Genomic DNA, 23,799 nt, shown 5'->3' with positions numbered 1-23,799 from the left:
ACATTTTAAACGCGTGTGCGCGCCTAACTTTCTGTAAAACATGCCATTTTTCTTCCACAGATAGTTAGCGCATGAAATAAATTTACACTTTGCTAAGTTTCAAAATATGTTGTATGGTTATCGACCTATGTTAAATTCCCGAAATTCATAAAATCGCGCGTAACTTGCGCTCCGCGACTCTAAAGTCATATAACGAAGTTTCTTGCACATCTACAGCTACAGATCAATCTTATGACAAAGTTATACAATATTATGTTGGCCAGAATATAAATTCAGGAATTGAACCAGGGATCTCATCTGTGTAAGGCTGGATATTTGCCAAACTCACATTCACAAGGTTTTAGTGAAATTAGCCTAATCACACACAGCATTATACACAAAAATAAAATAAAAACATATATTTTTGAGAGAAATCTTATGTAGGGGAATTTTACAGTAGGTGTAGATATGCACTCTCGGAGTGTCGTTCTAGTTTTATTATGTGATTCTTATTTGTTTTCCAGATGGAAAATATAGATAATGTTGGAAGAGTAAACTCAAGCAAAAAAATAAGGTATATTTAAAGTTTCTTTAAAATGTATTTATATTAGATCACATCATCAGTATTTTTACATTTTTAGAGACAGAATAAACATGCTTTCATTTTTTTTCTCTATCACTTCATGCCTAACAAGACATAAAAATATTGATGCTCCTAATTTAGCGTAATTAGAATGTTTAAATATTTAATTTACCTGAAGAAAAAAGTGCTATTTTATAGACTAATTTATACAAATAGCATTATTATGCATAAACAAAACATTTTCTTGCAGCAACTCATATCCAATATCTATAGTTGCAAAAAACTATAAATCAAGCAGTGAAGAGTAAGTTGATGATGTGATGTGCTGGTCTAATTTGTAACCTTTTCTAATAAACATCCTATAACACAAGAACCTCCATTTCATGAATTTTACATTGAAAATATTGAAATGGACAACAGAAAAGATTTTCACACCATCCTCATAAAACTAAAAATGTCAATATGTATGTTATAATGCGTAATATTTCGCATAACTAACTCTTCTTCTCAATAAATCAATATTCTTATTTTGAAATGTTTTACATTTCTAAAATATTGAGGGTCATGCACTACTCCATTTTAGATACATATTGTGGACAAAGAGGAGCTTCTTGTGTTATAGGTTCTGTGATTGTAGTGGTACAGTAGTAACATTTTGTCTTTATACTTTAGATATTGTACATATCTACCCTTGAACCTGTAGCCAAAGTGGAGTATTTTCATGCAAAATAAGCCATATGGCTAAGCAATTCTCTGCATGCTCTTTACTTCTCTCTACCTACTGTATCTGAATTTTATTTTATTTTCAATAATATAATCAAATTTCAACTTTAAAAACAATTTTTGGGATTTGTATTATTATATTTTGTTGTATATAGGTTAATTGTTTATACATATTTCTGTCTTTTTACTGTCACTGCTACTGTAGATCTGCTTTTCCTTTTTTGAAGAGAAAAATGGTGATAACCATTACCCATTTTACACTGCCTGAAATAAACCTGTTGTGTGGCCGAAAGAATTCCTTTTTCACACGCGATTCAGGAACCTATGAATAACATTAATTATTTTCATTATTTAAATAATCGTTACAATGTTGTGATAGATGAGACAAAAGATAAGCAATATGTCACAAAAGCAATTATAATATTCTTCATTTGATTGGGGGATTGTGGGTAACCTTATATTCAATAACTTCTTCATTCAATCATCAATAGTGATGTTATAGTAATAGTTATATTCGCATTCATTCTTACACATTGAGCACACACGCGAAACAAGTTTCGAAAATCAACCTGTAGAGTGCGCCGTCTATAATTGTTCTACACCGTGTCAAAAAATTGGAATGCTGAATCACTCCACATAACTTAGTTTAGTGACTCTGGTAATATTTTACATCATTCTCACTGACCTACAATTCCGTATTTCGGTTTTCAAAATCCATTTCGGCTGTTATGGAACAACCAAATTCATGAAACGGCAAAAACGACCAACCTACCAACTGACCGAAATTACTGAACATGTTTAAAAATGTTGAAATGTTTAAAAACATTTATATTTTTTTAATTTACACGTGCGTAGCCTGTCACTTTTGACGTGCTCGTATAACGTAATTTCGAGTTGAAGAAAGAAAACAGAAATCGGACAAAAAGAGTGCGCAATAACATTTAACGCGCAGTGTGCGCGCAAAAACCTGCGCACTCATGGCAATTTTGTAAACGCTTAAAATTTCCTGAAACATACTCTTATTTCATCGAAAATAAATTTTGAAAATTTTAAGCGCGCGTACGCATGCGTTACATGCGCTACGCACGTAATTGTATTGCCATATGATTTATGCCCTGAAATTTATGAGTACCAAATTTTATTTAATTGTGATTCATGGTTGTGAAGATGTGATTACAAACGTGATTTCGTTAAATCGTGCGTAGACCGCGTAATTTTTTATTACACACCGTGAAAACATAACCACATCGATTCCTGGCCATAAGGAATATACTGTGAAAAATTGACTTAGCTAGATTAAACTGATATCAAGATAAGGTCAGAAAGCGATACAACGCATAGTGATACCGGACCGACAGACAGACCGACCGACCGATATAGTGAACTATAGAGTCGCGTCCACGCGACTAAAAACAACAGGAATGGGGAGATTACTTTTTCGCAATATAAGGAAAGTTTCACTTTCACATAATTTCCAAACAAAATGCCCCAGCTCATCAAACATTATATTGCCTTGCTTTTAATTCCTTATTACACACAAATAATCCTTGTAGCCGACGCTAAACGGTTACTATGCGCTAAAAAAGTAGGCTTATCTTTGTTTACTTACTGTATATTCTTTTTACTTCTATTAAATTTCAATAAACATGCCATGACGCGCGATGCATTAGTTTATGCGATTTGTTTAACCAAATCTCCAAGAAAGAGGTTCGAACAATCTCACAGAGATTTTTTAATATTTCTGTGGAGTGAAACTATTTTGGCAAATGACTGCATTTTGGTGGTGGTATAGGAAGTGAGTAAAAAACAATCAGTCAATCAAATTAACATTTATTTCTTTCATATCAAATTAAAAAATATTTCCTTTAAGTTTTGAATTATTTGTGCAATTAAAACAGATTGAAATGAAAGAGATATCTAAAAATGGTAATTCAATTCCTTTAACAATGAACATACTGATGACATAGTCCTCTATCGAGCTGCTGTGTCACACTTTGCCGCTAAAAGGGAAATTCCGGGGATTCCCCTTTGTAGGCTTAATTTAGTGGTGTTTTACCTTAATCATTAATAACAAGTAGCCAATAAATACTATTCTCAGTGTCTTAAATACAAAAGGTGTTTAATAATCAAACACTACTAGTTTTAATGTTTTCTTATTTCTGCATATTATTGTTATTATACATACCTTAAACGAGGCTCATAACTCAATATTTCCTGTTTTGTCAATTGTACTTTTTCATTTCTTTATACACTTGAGTTTACATAACACAATGTATCCTACATGTATTAAAAGTTATTTGTTTGACAGTGAGTACGTATGAATCGTATAATACAGCAAAAATTAGCTTGATAGGCGCGGCACAGAAAGAATGTCCTTGTTATCGATATAATAATTAATTATTAATACTGGTAATGGTAACTAATTTCCGACATTTAAATAATACAATTTGCAAACAAAAATGAAAACTGAAAAAACACTGAAACACTCTTACATCAAATATATAAACAAATATTAAGAAACATGGGGAAACGGGGAATGGAAAGTTTGTTTGCTGAATATAATTAATATTCACTGTTGTGCACGCCATAAATATCGCTGTTAAGGTATTTATTATTTTTTAATTTGCTTTTGTGTGTACTTACCATTGCCATTATTGAATACTGTAGCGCATGATACTTTTAACATAAAAATCAAAACTGTATGAGTTTAGATTTCTGGGAGACTGCCGATTCAGCTTAATATTAGTGAAAATATAAACATTTTATAAACACACATGGCGTTTCAATATTTATAATTCTGGCAGCCGAAATGAACATTACATATTTTGTCCGTTTTGGCTTTTTATAAATTTAGCCATTCCATAACTGGCGGCTGAAATGATCAGACATCTAGGCCTACATGTTATTTATTTTCATTTTGTTTATTTTCTACCCTCAATGTATCATGCAGGTTTGTTTTGGACATTTTTAACTGTACCAACCAAGACTTGATATACATGCATTCCTTGCCTCTGATTATACCAATCGTAGAAAACTGTACTACATGGATGCTAATACACAAGCATGTCCTAATAATTGAGCATGTATAGTGTAAACGCAATACAACTTCAAAGATGGAAATGCATATTAAAAAAGCTATAATTAAATAAAATTTACACAAAGAGGTTATTCATATAGTCATAAAGGAATGTATTGTACATAATAAATAGCCTATTGGTGGACTCTAGAATGCTATGTACATACCTGATTTATGACTCCCATTAAATGCAATTCTTTTCTTTCTTTTGTTTAACTTATTCTTTACTACCTGTTTGCAGTGAAAATATAGTACACTAGAATATAATCTTGTAAAAAAAAATCACAAATTTGACAAACATATAACATAATGTAAAAGAAACTTGAGCAATGAATTCTCTGTTGTTACTACATTTGCTTTTGACTGTACTGTGATTTCAATTACTTTGTGCATATCATGTTGGTGGAAGTAGAGTAAGAGCTTATAACTCAAGATTGCTACTAGCAATGTTGGTACTGTACTGTGATTTCAACTTTTTTTTTGCTTTCCAGGATATTCCTAACCCAATTTGAAGATCCCTTGGTTAAAAGGGATCTATTGGAAAGAGAAAATGAAGTTAATGATAATACTACACACTTAAATGATAGTGAAATTACTAGTACCAAATTAACACCAGAGGAAAACACAATTGAAACATCAAAGGAAAGTAAACAAGCAACCAAAGCAAAGATAAACCTGATTGATAAGATTGAAAATAATATGTTAGGTTCGATGTCTATAAAGGAAAGTGATAATCATAGATCAGAAAATGACGAGGATGCAGAAGGATATGACATAAACACTAATGATGAAGAAATAAAAAACATGGAAGATGGAATAAGGAAATTTGATATCATATCTAATCAGATGGTAAATATCGGGCATTTGGAAGGATCTGAAGTTGAACTAACCAAAGACAAGGATGATGGGGTTTATGACAGTGGGGTATTTAGCAAACCAAAGAGTGAAGAGGAAATAAAAGAGGCATTGGCAAGAAGAGACATAAAAATGAAAGAAAGGGGAGAGAGAATAAAACAAAACAAAGAGGAACATCGACGCAAAGCCATGCCAAAAAAAGAAAAGGCAGCAGTAAGTAGTATACAATTAATCAATGTTGGATGGCGAGAATATTTCATAAGTTGAAAAGCAACATTCATTATTTGTTTTATAACACACCTACTTTTATTCAATTTATCCATCGTAAATCATTGACGAATGCCAGGCCAGGAAACTAGGCCATCGAAAAGGTAGTGCTCCAACTTTTAGACGCGAAGATGGCGCACAATAACTTATTGTAACACAGCGCTAGAAAAAATTCTCAAATTTTTACAAAAAGCTGGACGTGCATTATCACCATTAGATATCGCTTTCTGTTAGGTAAAGATAATGCTGACTGATGCATGATGCGTAATTAACCAATCAATTGCAAGTTATAAAAAGGCATAATGCAGTGTCACTATGCATGCATTTTGTTGTGCACTGAACCATGAAATCTCATACTATTTTGTATTTATTGGCTGTATCTCAAAAAATTGTGATTACAGATATTAACGATTTGAAAAAAAATAAGCTGACTAATCCTACCGTGATAAAGTGATCCATTAGGATTTTCAAACAAGCTCATTTTACAACCAAATCACTAATAGTCAATATTTTTTTTATAGATTTTGGCAGATGTGTACAATTTCATATCACCATGTCAACAAACAGTATTTGAGAAGAAATTTGAAGATATAGATATTAATTCAAATGGAGTTTTGACTTTAAATGAACTTAAAAAATGGATGAAAAAATATGTTCAAGAAGAAGATGTAAAGTTCATTATGCAAGTAAGTTGATAATTGGGGGGTGGGGGTTGGTCCATTTTGGTCAGGACCCAAGTTTTGAACTGCTATTGCAGGGGTTGGATGACATGGTATCAACATGACTGGAATTGTAACTCCTACACATTTTAAAGAATTGACTATTTTCACAGATATTTGATCTTAATAAAGATAAGACAATCGATATTCGAGAGTTTGTGACGATAGCTGCTCTGAATGACAAGATCACAGGTCATGTGACAGAGTCACCTGATGAACCATTTAATTTGAGCCTTAAAAAGCTTAGTCACCATATCACCACCTACAAGGTTAGTGGATGTTAAGAAGGAAACAATTGCTGTTATACTTTCAGCAATGCATCTTAAACAATTGAATTTTTTACCCGCTTTAATGGTAGCTTTATTCTAGTATATTTCAAGAAGATTATACATAAACAATGTTGATATCAATAATAATAAACATAACAAAGTAACTAGAAGGGCACTCCGAAAGTGCATACCACTGCCAATAGTATAATTCCCCTACATAAGATTTCTCCCGACATTTTTTTTTTTTTTGTGTCTTAGTACTGAATGTGATTGGGCTAATTTCACTACAACCTTGTGAATTATTATTATTATCCAACCTTTCGCAGATTCCAGGTTTAACTCCTGCTTTAAAAAAAAAATTATATATATATTTGTTTTCTATAGTCCTTAGTATAATTCTCTTATATATACCCTGTAGAAATTCTCCTATATAAGATTTTCCCCGAACATTATTTTTTTTGTGTAATTGATAGGCACACTGTCCACACCATTTTATCGCAGATTTTATATCACATTCGATAGCATTGAGTTGAAAAGAAACATTTTTAACCGTTTTATTCCAAAAATAATGCATTCCGTTTTACCTGGATGAATTGTAAGTCGGTTGTCAACTAGCCATACGTTACAATGATTTAGCGAAACGCTAAGAACAGTAGAAATAGTATTAGGGTCACAGTCTGAATACAAGATGGCACATTCATCTGCATATAGCAGCATTTTACATTTTGTTTCAACTGATGACATAACATCATTTATGTACACCAGGGACAGCAATGGTCCCAATATTCTCCCTTGAGAGACGCCATGTGCAATAGCCATAGTTTCTGATTTACCTCCCTTTATTTCAACAAATTGTTTCCTATTAGTCAAATAAGAACTGAACCATTCAGTTGAATCGCATCCAATCCTTCTGAGTTTATCACAAAAAATGAAGTGACCAGCAAAACCATGCCTGTAAGGAACCCATTGGCCATTTTTGATTTCACATGATCCAATAAATGAGCGAGGCAGGTTTCAGTAGAAACCCCTTTTCTGAAACCAGACTGTGATCGGTATCGGTTATCACATCATTATCCTCCAGGTGCTTGGCTAGCTGGACATACACAGCCTTTCTAGTTTCTTAAAGGTACAGCTTAATAAGCTAGCATGACGGTAATTATTTGTGTCGGTACGATCGAGTAATCCTGCAAACTATCAAATATAGAAACAAAAAACACACACGATCGACTGCATAACCTCTCACCATTCTGGCAGAGGTAATAATAGGACTATATCATGCCATGCATTATTTATTATTTATTTAATTTTTATTATGGTAATATTGCACGCTCAGCTTTTTGTAAACATTTTGTTTGTTTTGTTTAAAATCACTTTCCCTACAAACAAAATATTATTTTCCCGTAACGGGTAACATGTGAAGTTGACACGCCAATTACAAATGTTCACAACAAACTTTTTACATTAAATGTTATTAAATGTAAATTCACAGGAAATGTTTGATCTCATGGATGTTAATGGTAATGGTCAGCTGTCAATGGACGAACTTATGGTGATTATTGTAGCTTCCACTGGTCTAGACATAGAAGTGGATCAGGACGTTGTTAGGTACATCTATAAAACCATTGACAAGGACAATAGTGGCTCCATTGATTTCATAGAGTATCTCTCATACATTCCATTTTTCTTGAAATTGTATAAACATGTTTTTGGAAAACCAATCTCACTAGATGAAATCGAAGATGCCCTGCAAGCTGTGAGGCAGTACAATTTGTAAAAGCTATGTTGCACTCTATTTCAAAACACATGTGGTTCCGAAGCTGTAATTCCCTGTTAAAGTTGAATGGATGTATTCATTGGTTTACTACTGAACCTGTGAATGGAGTAGAACAAAATATTAATACACTACTCCTATGCACTGTACGCCTACACGCAACTAATGTCTCATTCAAAAACATTGCACTCATTTGTGTATTTCATCAACCAGCCTACAGACTATGACTGATTGTAAATGCAAATTACATAATGAAAACAAATCCTGTTGGACCAAAATAAACAAAAAAGAAGAAGATTTGAACCTAGACTAAGCCACAATATATATGTCTTTCTAAGTTTAGCATATGTTTTTCTAATGTGCTCCAAAAGGTCATTTTAGGTTCACATAGAATGACCGGCTTGATGATCATACCATGGACCTTAAATTCTAATTATAGGTCCATGATCATACAAAAATATAATTTCACCAAGCTTTAAACACATTATAAAATGTCCAAACAAGAAAAATAATAATTTTAGAGTCTGGTTTTAATCAAGAGGCAAAATATGTGTTAAATTTGAAAAATAATTATGTAAAAATATGGCATGCCCCTTATAAATCAAAAAGTTGATTGACGTCTCAGCAAATTTAACTAGCTTTGTATTTTGTTAATATTAGTTTAGGTAGATTGATGTAACTGTTTGTACTTGAATTTCTTTTTCAGCTTGGTTGAATTTTATCTTTATATATCTTAAATTGTGTTTCAAGTAACATTTCTAAAATTGTTTATAAATACATATAACTGAAAGTGAATAATAAAAAAAGGATTGAAACAATTTGACACTTTCACTTTGTGTGATGGACAAATCAGAATTTTTGTTTTAAAACGTCAATTGCCTGTTTACAAGCAAACAAACGATCAAAATAATATCATTCAATGTTACAGAAAGTTCAAGATTACTTATTTATTATACAAAACAAAAGTGCATTGTTTTAGGAATTGACGCGGTGGTAATCCCTTAAGAACAGAAAGTAATAACTGTTGTACAAATGGAGCAATTGTTGTAAACAGTAGTTGACAGTGAGCACAGGAAACAATACCAAGGAGTGCTTCCTGTTCTGTAGCGACCCATCCCGGCTGTGGTATACCTACACAACCACTATTATTCATTCAGTCTAAATATGACTAAAACCTAAAGCTTAATTGATTCATATTTGCAATAGCCACGTATGATCACAGATGTGTAAATAGTTCATAGTGTTTGCCCAATAGCGTATAATTCACGTTTCTAATCAGCCTATAAAAACAATAACCAATATTATAACTATACCACGAATAATTATTCACAGTAGCATATTAGGCTGAAAATGACGGCCTAGAAAGATGTTATTTATGATGAAATGATTAATGTTATAAAAACAGTATTGAATTTTAATAATGCCGTTTTTTGATTGATTGTTTCTCAACAAAATTCGATGAGAATGGCATTGAATTCTTTTAAAATAAATGTAGCATTCTTTCAAGCCAAACATTCGGGACCGATACTATTTCTTAAGCATTCATTACACTGAAGATAGTCCTTCGCCACTGACGTTATCGAAACACCATTGAACGGTCATGCACGGCCAAAATTAGGATTGCCTTTATTGTCAAATCTGTTGACTATTTGTAGTCGGATATGATCATAAATGAAAATCATCATAATCGCAATCTGTCATAAATGTTAGATGCTGTCATGGGTGCATGTAATGGGTGTCTAATTGCTTTCCGAAAAAAAAAAAAGAACGACTCGGTGCTGGTATCTGATATAATGATGTAGTCCTATTTTTTGAAACATTAAAAGTGCAAAGCTTCTTGGTATCGTCCTTAGTTGCAACCTAAAATGGGAGGATAATGTGAATTCTTCCCTGTTTAGTAAGGCGGCCAATAGTAAACTTTTATGTTGCACTTAGTTGTCCTGAGGATCTTATACATATCACCCACTAACGTAACAATCAATCACTAATGTAACATTAACCGCTAACGTAACAAAAATCAACCACTAATGTAACAATTTCATTAACCACTAATTAACCAAATTTAACCACTAACGTAAAAACAGTAGAAAATGTTGAGATTATGTGTGGACTTTTTTTGTGGAAAAATTCTTGTAAGTTAGAAATCTTAGACTTTTAGTTCAGTTTTAACCCTGTGGGTTTTTTTGTGCAAATGCATCTCTTTACTTATAGCTATCCGTCTCCACCTTTTTCGTAAAGCGACCGACTTTCAAAAACGACCATCTCGTAAGTGACCACCATCTTTTAAGGGACCGCTTCTTGACATAATCGACCACCTTTCGTAAGTGAACGCGTACTATAATCGACCACCTCTCGTAAGTGACCACCTCCTCTTGTTAGGGACCGCTTCTCATAATCGACTTCTCTTAACAACCCATACCTCTCGTAAGTGACCACCTCTTTTAAAGGACCACTTCTCGTAAGCGACCATATCCTCGCATATATGGGAAAGCTTATCATAATCGACCACCTCTCGTAAGCGACCACCTCTTCTAAAGGACCACCACCTCTCGTAAGGGACCATAGTGGTCATTTAAGAGAGATGGCCGCTTACCGGAATTGGTAAATTATGAGAAGCGGTCCCTTACAAGAAGTGGTGGTCCTTTACAAGAGGTGGTTCCTTAGGAGAGGTTTCTAACGAGAAATAGTCAATTATAAGATGTGGTCCCTAACGAGAGGATGATGAAGAGAGGTGGTCACTTCCTAGATTTCCAACTTTCAAAACAAAAAATAACAAAGAGTTTTTAAAGATTTCTTAACATTTTCTCCTGTTAGGCCTAAGTTAGTGGTTAAATTGTGTTACGTTAGTTGTTAATGAAGTTTGTTACGTTAGTGGTTAAACTGTTGTTACGTTAGTGGTTAATGTTACATTAGTGGTTGATTTTTGTTACGTTAGTGGTTCAAGATTCAAGATCCTCGAATATGCCGTACCAGTTTGGCACCCGGTTTAACTCAGTCTGCTAAGTTAGCCGTTATATGATTTTGTTTTGTATAAAGCTGCCCTTGGTAAGTTCGGGTTAGAAACTATGATCATTAGGCCTATCTATCGGCCCACATGGATGCACTGATAAGGCTTTCACTTATTTACATGACACATTTACTTGAAGCTAAAAATGTTCTCCTTCGTCATCCTTGTCGCTCTGGTTGAGTTTCCAACACGCTCTGCAATTTTTCGTAATTTTAATTTTGTTATCAGGCTGCATTAATGTTGTATGTTCGTGTTAGTTTGATGATGCAAATAACACATACATAAAATATACCGAGATTATCACTCATTAACAATCAAAGTAACATTTATTTTCTTCGTTCATAAACAAACATATAATTTCTTACAATATACAATGAAGGAGGCACATTTCAAGAAACAGAGCTTGTGTTGAAAGTGCCGACAGAAAATAAAATACATCAAAACATACACATTAAAAAAACAAAAATATTTCAGAACGTGAATAAAAGTAACAATAACAATAATAAAACTCAAATTTTAAAATATTTCAATTTTTCTGGCAGCAGGGGGATATACATCCTTGCTGTAGGCCCATACATCCTTGCTATAGGCCTACTTAGAATTTATTGTGTATTTGAGTCAGAATTTATAATAATATCGGCATAATTTTAAGATAATATGTAGCGGGTTAGAGATATAAATCACACAATAGAAGCAAGTACAGAGATGTTTCATAGGAAGCGGATAATCAATAGGGCCTATTACACGATCTGCAGCACACCGCCGCATGCGGATGTGATGAAAATAAAGTTATTCTCGTACAAGGAAGTAAAAGAACAAATGATTATCGGGTGCCTTCATACGCACATTACCAGTCAGCGGACAGGGATATAGGTCTACTACTGAAGTAGTGACTCTTTTTAAAATGGCATTCTCAGAGAGGATCGGCATACAATGCATATTTATTTTACTGATTTTAATATTTTCTACAAGTTTAAGCTATGAATTTAGACACAATCATCAAGGCGACTCTGAGCTTTTACTGCGAAAATCGAGACAAGAACATTCTGAGACTAATGAATCAAGACATGACGAGAAAGAGGAGGAAGGAGAACATGAACAGACTAAAGTACACATTATTTCATTTGAATGGGAACGTGTTGAGTTGTTATATGTTGTATGTTTATGGATAATCATTGCCAGTCTCGCAAAAATGGGTAAGACTATTTTAACTGTTGTTTACTTCCTTGTTTTAAACTTTCACTCAAGTGGAAATTCAGCAGTGTCAAACGGGTCAGTGTGAAGTGCCTACTCATTTTAGAAATTGTAAAATCTCATCTATAAAACATTGTTTTCTTTGAGTCTGTTCCGATTATCTCGTGCATGTCTAATTGTCAGTGTTTGGCCTACATGGTTCATATTGTACATTGCATAGGCTACAGGCTATCTATACTGTACCAGTAACTTTTTTAGAATTTGTAAAACCCAATAGTGCACCTGAGGCTGTTTAGGCCCACTGACATATAAGTTACGGGTGAAGAGAACTATAGTCCCAATATAGAACTAATTCACAGTATAATAAGTATTTTAGCAAAATCATTTAGTGGTGGTGCACTTTCAATAATGGCTCGTCGTATTAGTATGCTGTCTGTACATAATTATTTTGGCAAAGTCATTTCAATAAACCCATTCAACTTCAATCTGTTGTTGTTCGTTATAGATTTTCAAAAATGATACTATAAATATCTTTGTTCAAGCGTGAAATTGACAAACAATGCGACAGCAAAACCAAACAATGATGTACTTCCTATACATAAAGTACTGTATGAAAGTATTTACTTATATAAATTTAATTTTTTGAAGAAGGAAGTATAATCAACGTATTTAAATGACAACAAATAGGTAATTAGTCTGTCACGATAACTGATTCGATCAACAACAAAGATAGAACACTCAAATGAGACAGTGGCATTATTTTAAATTTTAAATTCACAACAGTTGTGGGGGCGGATCGAGGATTTCTGAAAAGTGGGGGGAGGTGGGGGTTGGTTGGGCGCAAATATAGAGAGTCCACACCAACTCAGGCACACCATGGTTGGGGCTACGTTGAGACGATTTTGAAAATATGACATTTCTAGATGGTCTGAAATGACATGACGTTATCATATGTATTAACAATTGATATTTTACAAAAGAAAACTGAGGTAGGCCTACTAGTCTATTAAAAGTTGACATTTTCCCTTATATTTTGAGCAGGGTCGGATCCAGCCTTTTAGTAAAGGAGAGGGAGAGTGGAGGGAGCGCAACTAGTCGATTTGGCAGCTCGTTGGTTGGTCATTCGGTCGTCGGTCTTCTTTCAATGTTTTTGGCCGCAAAAACTCTGAACATGCTAAATTTAAAACTATAGATACTAATATTTGTTACTCGGTTAATTAGTGCGTTTGTGTTCTTGCATATCGTGCATAACACATTAATGTAGTTTGTAAGGTTGTTAAACATAGACCTTCCTTTGTAGTACACGCGCGCATATAATCTGGGGCAATAAGAATTCCTAATATTATATTTTTAAAGAATATCATTTGAAGAGCACTCAGCCACTCTCAGGTGTAACTTTGAATTTATTTTGTATTTTAATCTGGCTGTATTTAAACCACAGAGATTTAAATCATACATTACACGATATAATAGTGTAAGTAGTTGTTAAACATAGACTTTGTTATGCATGCATCGCCGACTGTAACTAGCCTACTTGAAGAAAAAAGAATATGACTACACTGACTTTGACTACAATGCAGAAGAACATTTTCAAGAATTACATACAATGTCTAATACAATTTCACTTTATTTTCTTTAGGCTTTCATTATACAAAACTACCAAATGTCATCCCGGAAAGTTGTCTGCTGATTCTTGTAGGCTTCTTCATCGGTGGTATACTTCATTTGAGTGATAGCAGCTTTGCAAATCTTGCGCGACTTGATAGTGATTTCTTTTTTCTCGTCCTTCTACCACCAATCATGCTGGAGGCGGGATACTTCATGCCGGCGCGATCGTTCTTCGATAATTTAGGAACTATCCTCCTTTATGCTGTCGTTGGGACGCTGTTCAACGCTATGATGGTGGGATTTTCTTTATTTGGTATTGCACAATCTGGTATTGTCAGTCAGAACATTATTCTTCTTGAATGTTTAGTGTTTGGTAGCTTAATATCGGCTGTTGATCCGGTTGCAGTTTTAGTTGTTTTTGAGGAGGTACACGTCAATGAAGTATTGCATATCCTTGTGTTCGGTGAATCGCTTCTTAATGATGCTGTGACTGTGGTAAGTTTAGCTACATTCACGCTTGTTCCGTTTTACGGAACGGAAGACGGCGCGTTACATTCTGAATACAATTTCTATGTTTAACAAACGACGCCGGTTTCCATACGTGTGGAACGGAACAATGTGAATGTAGCTTTGCGATAATCAAGTAAACAGTTGAAAATGACAATAATGTCTTATTTAATTATCATTTGTACAAATTATTTTACCATTCATTTTATTTATACTGAAACAATAAATGATAATGCTAGTTTAAGTTACACAACCTCTTTATAAAGAGATGTTTGGTAGCAATCATACATTTTTCTATTTATAACAATCTAATTTCAGGTACTTTATCACACGTTTGTTGATTTTGTGGAGATATTCAGAGAGACTGGTGGTATTCCAGGGTCTGACATTGCCAGTGGCTTCGCTAGCTTCTTCGTCGTCAGCATCGGTGGTACCTTGGTAGGCTTGATCTGGGGTGTCATGTCTGCTTTCATCACCCGTTTTACCCACAAAGTCCGCGTCATCGAGCCGGCTATTGTATTTATTATGAGTTACATGGCTTACCTTACTGCTGAAATATTCCATTTATCCGGAATACTTGCGTAAGTTTATATAAATCAAACAACTAGATTTTCTCATATTAGTTATGTGCACTGGTGGGCGTTTAAGCCTCTCTAATAGTGTGAAGCTGAATTGATGATTGATTCAAAGAATATTTATGATTGAAAAGATGAAAGTTAATAATGACAGTTGGTTTTATTCTTCAGTATCGTCTTTTGCGCCATGTTCATGAAGCCTTACGTTGAAGAAAACATTTCACAGAAATCTCATACTACTATTAAGTATTTTATGAAGATGTTGAGCAGTATCAGTGAAACCATTATCTTTATATTCCTTGGCATCACAACGTTAGTAGATTCTGGACAACATAAATGGGATACAGCATTTGTTATTTTCACTTTAATTTTCTGTTTAGTATATCGATTTATTGGTAAGCCAAACTGTTTTAATTCTTTATTCAGTTTTATACAAATATTTCTGCGTGGATAAACAAAGTCCAGAATATAAAAAAACCTAGATCAGTAACGTTTACATTTTATACTATTTCCTTATTGGATTTCGTTTATTTTATGTACACATTGATAGGCTTTATTAAGAAAAACAAAAAAAACAAATCTTGGCGACAGTAGGCTATGCTGAAATTTACGTGGAATTTTTTGAGTAGGCCCTGTAACAATCAACCACTAATGTAACATTTTCATTAACCACTAATATAACGTAACAACAGTTTAACTACTAACGTAACAAACTTCATTAACCACTAACGTAACCAAATTTAACCACTAACAACAGTAAAAAATGTTTGGATTTGTAAGTTGGAAATCTTAGACTTTTTTGAAGTTCAGTTTTAATCCTGTGTGTTTTTTACAAACCTTACAAACCTATGTTTGTAAATGTGTGCAAATGCATTTCTTTACTTATAGCTACAGTATTAGTCTCCACCTTTCATAAGACTTCAAAAGCAGTCATCTCGTAAGTGATCACCTCCCAACAACGACCATACATCGTATGCAACCACACTCATTAGCAACCACCTCTCTTAAGGGACCACCATCTCTCTTAAGGGACCGCTTCTCGACATAATCGACCACCTCTCGTAACGTAAGTGATCGGACTTAACGACCAATACCTCTCGTAAGGAACCGACTTTTTTAAAGGACCATCACCTCTTGTAAGGAACCGCTACACATAATTGACCACCACTGGTAAGCGGCAATCTTTCTTAAATGACCACTATGGTCCCTTACGAGAGGTGTTGATCCTTTAGAAGAGGTGATTCCTTCAGAGAGACAGTCGATTATGATAAGCTTTCCATTATGAGAGGATATGGTCGCTTACGAGAAGTGGTCCTCTAAAAGACGCGGTCTCTAACGAGAGGTGATGGTCGTTTAAGAGGGTGGGGGGGGGGGGGGGGGTCACTTATGAAAGGTGGTTGATTATGAGAAGCTGTCCCTTAAGAGAGACATAAAACATTGAAGAATAAACAGACAAACGTTTAATTTAGTTAAATGTAACATCCAGTTATACTAAACAATTCCTAGATTTCCAACTTTAAAAAAAAATAGGACAAGGAATTGTTAAATGGTTAAATTTTGTTACGTTAGTGATTAATGAAGTTTGTTACGTTAGTGGTTAAACTGTTACGTTATATTAGTGGTTAATGAAATTGTTACATTAGTGGTTGATTTTTGTTACGTTAGTGGTTAATGTTACATTGGTGGTTGATTGTTACGTTAGTGAGCGATATATATTGTTTTGTTCCGTATTCCGTATGTTTCTTGTTATAGGTGTCATTTGGCAAACATTCCTCGCAAATAAGTTCCGCTTGGCCCAAGTTTCTCACAAGGACCAGTTCATCATGTGTTATGGTGGTATCAGAGGTGCTATCGCATTTGCCCTTGTTGCTCTGCTAGAAGAGTTTGTAGAAAGTAGAAGAATTCTCTTCACGACAACCATAGTTGTTGTCATGTTTACAGTTTTTATTCAGGTATATGACGTGCGTTTTACATACAGGAAATACAGAGAGAGTGGGGGGTGGGGGTGGAGGATACAGTCAGAAAATAAAAACATCTAATTGCTTAAGGCCACACCACGAGCAGATGACACTAAACCTGCTCAATAAGTTTCCAACACATACATGCAATTAAATTGTTATGGACGGGGACATTGTGTTATCACAAGAATCAACAACAAAATGCATAATAATTATTGTTATATAATCTATTTAAAAATCAAATTTGCAATTGTAATTTTAGGGTGCTACAATAAAACCCATAGTGGAATGGTTGAAAGTCAAAAGAGCTGACCATCACAAGCCAACGCTAACTGAACAGATTTATGTTCGGGTGAGTAAAACTAATTTCCAGTAACTTTACAGTAAATGAAGCCTTATCATTGAATTATCTTATTTTTATGACAACAGTTTGTGCAAACCACCGTATTAGAGCAAGAAAGTGGTTAACAATTTTTCCAGTGTTACAGATTTCTAAAAGCCACGGTAGCATGGTATGAATGAAATTACTGTACGTACGATATGGTTTTTATAAGCTAAATCTGTAAATATAGGCCTAATAAAAGATGCGTTTTATTTTCACAGATGAACGAGCATCTAATGGCGGGAATTGAAGACGTTCTTGGTCATCATGGCCACCACTACTGGTACAAAAGGTAAGATCATCAGTAAAACTAAATCTCTTAATTGTTGAAAATTCAACTTCTTATAGGTCACGGACGGATTACGCAGGTAAAATTGTAGAGTTACCAATCGTATAGTATTATACTTTGACAAAAAACAACTTTTTTTCCCTTGTTTTTAGATGGGATGTCCTTAATGAAAAGGTTTTCCAGCATCTACTGATCAGAGAAAAACACGCAGCAAAAGACGCTACTATAATAAAAGTATTCGAAAAGCTCAACGAGAAAGACGCTCTTGAGTACCTAAGAGAACAAGGTGGATTTGTGCCATTTGGTAGCCCGTCTATGAGCAACCTTCTTGGTGTCGCTGAAGAGAATATTGGTGTCCTGGAAAAAACCAGGTAATTTAAACTAATCATGCCTTCTGAGACGACACAATTAAGCTTACAACATACTGCAATGGTATACGAAAGGCAACAAGTATAAAACCAAGTTTAATGCATACTATAGGCTAACTTATGGTCTAGGCCCCATTCACGGAACTTTAATCAAAACGCATTTATTCACAATATCACTATACAACTGTATGTTTTCTTTGTACAGAAATAAAAGAAAATCAAGATTCGAAGTTCAAATCGAGATGGAACAAGAACATGCGATTGAGAAAGGCAATCTGGACAGAATCCTTAGACGTCCTAGCAATAGAGTAATTTGTTTTACTAATACAATTTATGTAGAATTCACTGATACACTGTCACTCTCTGTGATACTGTTAATGATACTGGAGCAACAGTAGAAGTAGAAGTAATTCCAAGTATTATAATAAAGAGATAGTTTGCACGTTTATTGCACGCATCCATACATGGAGTATAACAATTACCGGATTTGTACAGGGAAGTTTGTACGAAACGGGTATCAAGCAGATTACAGTGAAAACATTTAGCATTTCTCCTGTGCAATAACTTGAATTTGTGACAATTGTGTGAGAGTTAATAATGTTCTTGTATATACCACCATACGATCATTAAATTGAAATTAATCCTTTTTTTTACTTATAGAAGAGTCACCGCATATCTCGCCACATATTAACCGACGAAGAGCTTTCACCGTCTACGAATGCCATGCAGCGCAGCGTACAGCGTCACATGCGCAATTTGCGAACTGAAAGAAGACGCTCACAGAGAAAAGAAGGACTTTACGAACCAAACAGAGATAGTCGAGTAAATACACTTCAAGTCAGAGGTGTTCAAATGAGAAATGGCAGCAAAGAAGTAACAAGAAATGGTAATTTTACTAATTTTGATTTGATGTTTCAGTTTGTGATATGTTTCAGGTTCCATTAGAGTTTGAATCATAGTTATTATACGTGAATGTATTCGTGCCAATCGAATATTTTGAAAGAAAATCATCTTTTCTATCCATTTCAAGAACGAATATTTTCATTTCGATTGCATGTCTGCTGCTCTGCTCTGCTCTGCTTCGTCATAACATTTCCTTTGCACCTTTTTTTTCATTGAAATAAGACTAATTGAAGTACTAAATTCACTTAATCGAAACTCAAGGAACCAGAAGTCCATATATCTTTGGTGGTGTGCCAAATATATAAAAAAGTATCAAACGTTACCATTTCGTTTTGAGTAGAAATATATTGTGTATTAATGTCGATGAGAAATAACAAAACAAACAATAATAATGTCTAAAGTGACGCAATGATGTTGTTAGATAGCCTTGGTATATTTGATTTTGTTATATATAAATATATTAAATAATATTATGTGTTATTAATAAATCTCAATAATTATGAAATTTAATTTTGTTTTCAGAAAATGAAATCACAGATACAGGTAAATTTGTATACTATAAGGTTATGTCACTATTCTTAAAAGTACGCCATAAAGCTAAAGTTAAAACATAATTTTGGATAAACTCCGAACGTTTTACAGTTATATAACCTTATATTTATGTTGTTCTTGTGTTTTTCCCACGTATAATATTGGTCGTTGTGGTTGTTGGTTGTTCGCTGTAAATCAAATGTCAGGTTGTCAAAATGACGACAAGACTTTTTTTTTTTATTTCAAATCGACATTTTGGCAACCTGATATTTGATATTCAGGGAAATGGTTTAAATAAACGACTCGTACATGAGTGGGAGATAAAAAAAAAAAGAAACTACACAAGAAAAAAAAAGTACAAAACTAGACTTAAATTGTCTATATTATAAAGTATTAACAATTGAGATACATTTAGGCCTAACGGACTGTAAGGTAGCAATTTATACATTTCTCACAATGTTTATTCAAATTTACTCAAAATCTAATTATGTTGGTTATTTTAAGGATCAAATGACAATGAAACATCTTTTCCATGGAAGAAAGGGAGTCAAGTTGAGCATCATTCAAATCAGACTGGTGCAGATAGTGCTTCAACCTACGATGTACCAAAATCTCCAAGAGTGTCACCTAAACCTCCAAAGGCAAAACCAAGTCCAATACCCAGCCCCAAACCCCCACGAAACTTACCACCAGGAACCGGTGAGACTCCGTTGTGAGGAAGAATGACTTGAGATTTATTCACTTGAAATCATTTGCTTAATAATATGTACAATATAATTATAAGGTAGTTTAACATTTGAAATGTAAGACATTTAAGAAATTAGCGGTCCTGTATGATTGAATGAATCAATAGAGTCCAATGTATTTTTAAATTAAAGTTATGATAGACGCAGAACATCAACTGCAATAAAACGACAAGTTTTTAACGATTTTTCCTTCTTTTCGCTCAGAAATGATATTATTATTATTTATCATTTAAATACCGTACGAGTACCTATTCCGGTGGTTTGTTTGTTATTTCTTGCTCCGATTTTGTATAAGATGCTTAGTTTATGCTTGTAATTTGTATGAAAGGCACTAACTCTTTGATAATCAATTCGATGCTTGATAACAGAAACTTGCAATCAAGTAACTCTATATTTACTTGGTTCAGTGGTATAAATTCTCTACTTAATGTTTGCCATTTAGGTTACGTCTGGACAACACCGAAAGCACATAGTGCCTCTCAGTTCAAAAAACGGTCAATGACCAGTTACATGAACAATGCGCGTTTGTTGGCGTAATGATATAAACAACAATCAGTCAAAGATGCGCATTTTTATTGCCTATTCAAAAATTATTTTGTCACTGAAAATTATTGTCGACTATTCAATGTCGAGATGCGCTCAGATTGTGCTAAACTGAGAACAAGTGCCTATTCGTTGATGATTGAAAAGGGGCGCCATACCCGTACTTTGCCCTCTGGTAGACTATGTACCTTTTGCAATAAGAACAAAATTGAAGACGAATTTCAATATTTGTTAATCACAAATCACTGATTTGTATAGCAGTGTTAGAGAGGGAGCTATTTATTTTGATTATGTAATTATTATTATTATATTCTTATTTTGATTTTATTTTGCCTGTTATCAATTATGTTAACTCCGCCTTTTTAGGAGACATAATTGTTTTTTAAAGTTCTGAGGTTTTTTATTTGTTTGTTTTGTTGTTTACCCTTTTGTTTTATTAATAAAGAATTTTGTCTCAAAATACAATACAAATAAAAATTTTAAAATGTTGTGTATAGGCCTATACATAAAACAAATGTTTTACTTGTTTGAAAAGAAATAACGCACAAACGTAGAGTTAATATATGGAAGTAGAAGTAAACTACAGTATTTAAACTGTTTGCAAAAGTTACACTTATCATTCTTTTAAAACTAGGCATAATCTTCGTTGTGTTTTATGTTGGATGTATATAATTCGTTAATAATATATTATAGAATTGTTATATTGCGACATTAGTTCTCCTTTTTTAAAAAACAATACCGTTACGTATCAAAGCAAAATATATTAAAATACTATTATTCATAATTTCCAATGTCCATTTTATTATAAGCATAGGCTACAGGATTTCGTTATATATTTGCAAAGCAAGCATTGTCATCATTTTCCTAATAACCAATGAACGGATCATGTGCCACGTGCAAGTGACGTCGTTTGACTGTGAATGTTTTGTTCAGCATTGTTTTGTGGAACCAATCACAGAGCATTGGATTGCTGGGGTTTCCAAGGAAACGCGTGCTAACAGCTGAACATGCGTTATCGAGTCTTGTAAACGTTGCACGTGCACTTCGTTCACTGACAATACAAAGGCTCTCAATCCGACCAAATACTCGCAATATATCAAAAATCTGTCTTATAGGATATCCAGCGTAATACCTCGAATTGTGCCACCTGTAATCAAGCAATAATAATATACGTGACCAAAAATGGAAGTTAAGCCCGGCAATTTACACTAATTATTTATAAGCACTCCCATACATCAAAACATTTGATCCGCCATATCATAGTTTGATTATTAAAAAAAACAATGACATGAGTGAAGAATTTATTATATTATATCAAAATAAACCATTCAACTAATTTGAAGCATGTTAAAGGTACTCTTTTCAATTACAAAATCTACAGTCCTTTTGATACCTTACAATTACCGTTGACAAAGGTGCCTGTATACGCACATTTCTACTTATATCGGAGTTAATTAATTTCGACAACTTGTCAGAAGTATTCACACTGGCAATAGTTTTAGACATCGGACGAGGGGGTGACAGTTTATTATGGAACGGCATTAGATCTTCAACTCTCCCTCTGCGCTCTGCTTCCCAGTAATTTCCACGGTACGTTGGAGATAAATTATCGCTCCCTAAGTGAAAATATTTGACGAAAGAAATGGTTACGTTTGATGATTCAAAATCTGTTTCAATATCAATCATTGGAACCTCCAAAACCAACCACATCCCCAACCATTATTTCTTAAAACTTAGATCTGCCAGTAGATTCCACCAATACATATAGTACTGATTTTCAAGTCTCAGAGGTTACGTGGGAACGTAACTTTTCATTCTTTAAACATTTTGTCCACTAATAATAGAAACATCACAATGTTAGTTAGGCCTAAGCCTAGACATTTTAAAATATTTAAAAGTCACTGTCGTTAGATATCGAGTAAATTATACCATTCTATACACTCACTTGGCTTCTGGATTTTGACTTGATTGATCAACTTCTGCAAAGGCGTTTGCGCTAGCAAGGTATAATTACTGTAAAGCTTATTCAGGACAAACCTATCATTAGGAGCAAGATCTCTATTTTTACGTCTACAATTCTGTTTATGATCTTCGTGGATGCCACACTTCGACGGCGGAACAACTTCCAATGCATCTTTCATGTACAATGGCATTATCTAGGCCTACATAATATCTAGTATATATGTTATAACGAACTATTATAATTGATTATTATCCTAACGACGTGATGTACGTAAACCAAGTAAGTACTAAAGTACCGTAGTAAACCAAGTAAGAAGAGTGACGTGTAATAAATAGTTTCTAGGAGGAGAGAGTACTGAATATGTAACACCACGCGCGGATTCATTGCATAGCAACCAACTAAAACGAAGTGGGCGCGGGCGCGCGTATAAGTGAAAGATAATTTGGGCCAAGCCTAGTATTTTAGTAACATTTCCCCCGTCTCAAAAACAACAAAAAATATAATAGTTTAGTAATAGTACGAATTTTAGCTTTATGGCAGATTGCATTTTTGGGCTATATATGAAAAGCTAACGGCCAGGTGCGGGAAAAAAATGCTTTTGATCATACATTCTTATGATCAAAAGGTTCTGCTTATGCTAGGGTATCAACATACTCACAATACTATATTAATGAGGAAATCTCTCAATAGGGTTTTCTTCAGAAAAGCGATGATTTCCAGAAAACTGATTTTTATGATTCTCTTTCCATCCATTTACTAGAGTATAGGCCTACAGTATATTAATTACATCAAAAATCAGTTTCCTGGTAATAATGCTTTTTCTGGCAACCTATCAAAAATATATTTCATTACAGCTAATACAAACTTATAAGTATTCGATACAAAAATCAAGTCTGGAGCATAAATAGAACCTACGTATTTAATGTCACATTATGTGTTGATAATTGAAATATTGAATGAAAAATATTTATTTCAAATGAAAT

General features: G+C 33.8%; 3 protein-coding genes across 6 annotated transcripts in view; 2 read left to right on the top strand and 1 right to left on the bottom strand.

Annotated features, from left to right (window-relative positions):
• The window catches only part of LOC144850891 (uncharacterized), a 33,046-nt gene extending 24,634 nt beyond the window's left edge, over positions 1-8,412 (top strand). For 3 of the 4 annotated variants that reach the window (XM_078708393.1, XM_078708394.1, XM_078708396.1), the window contains 6 exons: positions 504-553; positions 813-866; positions 4,853-5,429; positions 6,005-6,169; positions 6,316-6,471; positions 7,961-8,412. In XM_078708393.1, coding sequence (XP_078564519.1) covers positions 504-553; positions 813-866; positions 4,853-5,429; positions 6,005-6,169; positions 6,316-6,471; positions 7,961-8,245 — 1,287 coding nt within the window. In that variant the 3' untranslated portion in view covers positions 8,246-8,412. The remainder of the gene's footprint in view (positions 1-503; positions 554-812; positions 867-4,852; positions 5,430-6,004; positions 6,170-6,315; positions 6,472-7,960) is intronic. The other variant, XM_078708395.1, reaches the window with a different exon arrangement.
• A 3,680-nt stretch (positions 8,413-12,092) lies between these two features.
• On the top strand, positions 12,093-20,928 carry LOC144850219 (putative Na(+)/H(+) antiporter nhx-9). The gene is made up of 12 exons (XM_078707454.1): positions 12,093-12,445; positions 14,083-14,546; positions 14,877-15,139; positions 15,305-15,528; positions 16,886-17,085; positions 17,354-17,443; positions 17,695-17,765; positions 17,915-18,133; positions 18,336-18,438; positions 18,791-19,016; positions 19,556-19,576; positions 20,069-20,928. The coding sequence occupies exons 1-12, from the start codon at positions 12,154-12,156 to the stop codon at positions 20,278-20,280; spliced, it is 2,385 nt and encodes a 794-aa protein (XP_078563580.1). The 5' UTR covers positions 12,093-12,153; the 3' UTR covers positions 20,281-20,928.
• Positions 20,929-21,707: 779 nt separating this feature from the next.
• LOC144850243 (uncharacterized) lies at positions 21,708-23,090 on the bottom strand. Its single transcript, XM_078707482.1, has 3 exons — positions 22,799-23,090; positions 22,247-22,469; positions 21,708-22,000 (listed from the first exon to the last, which is right to left on the bottom strand). The coding sequence occupies exons 1-3, from the start codon at positions 23,004-23,006 to the stop codon at positions 21,718-21,720; spliced, it is 714 nt and encodes a 237-aa protein (XP_078563608.1). The 5' UTR covers positions 23,007-23,090; the 3' UTR covers positions 21,708-21,717.
• Positions 23,091-23,799: the final 709 nt, after the last annotated feature.

This window comes from Antedon bifida, chromosome 8, assembly GCF_963402885.1.
Source record: "Antedon bifida chromosome 8, ecAntBifi1.1, whole genome shotgun sequence".
In the NCBI taxonomy this organism is placed as follows: domain Eukaryota; kingdom Metazoa; phylum Echinodermata; class Crinoidea; order Comatulida; family Antedonidae; genus Antedon; species Antedon bifida.
This window is presented reverse-complemented; position numbering and strand designations above follow the sequence as displayed.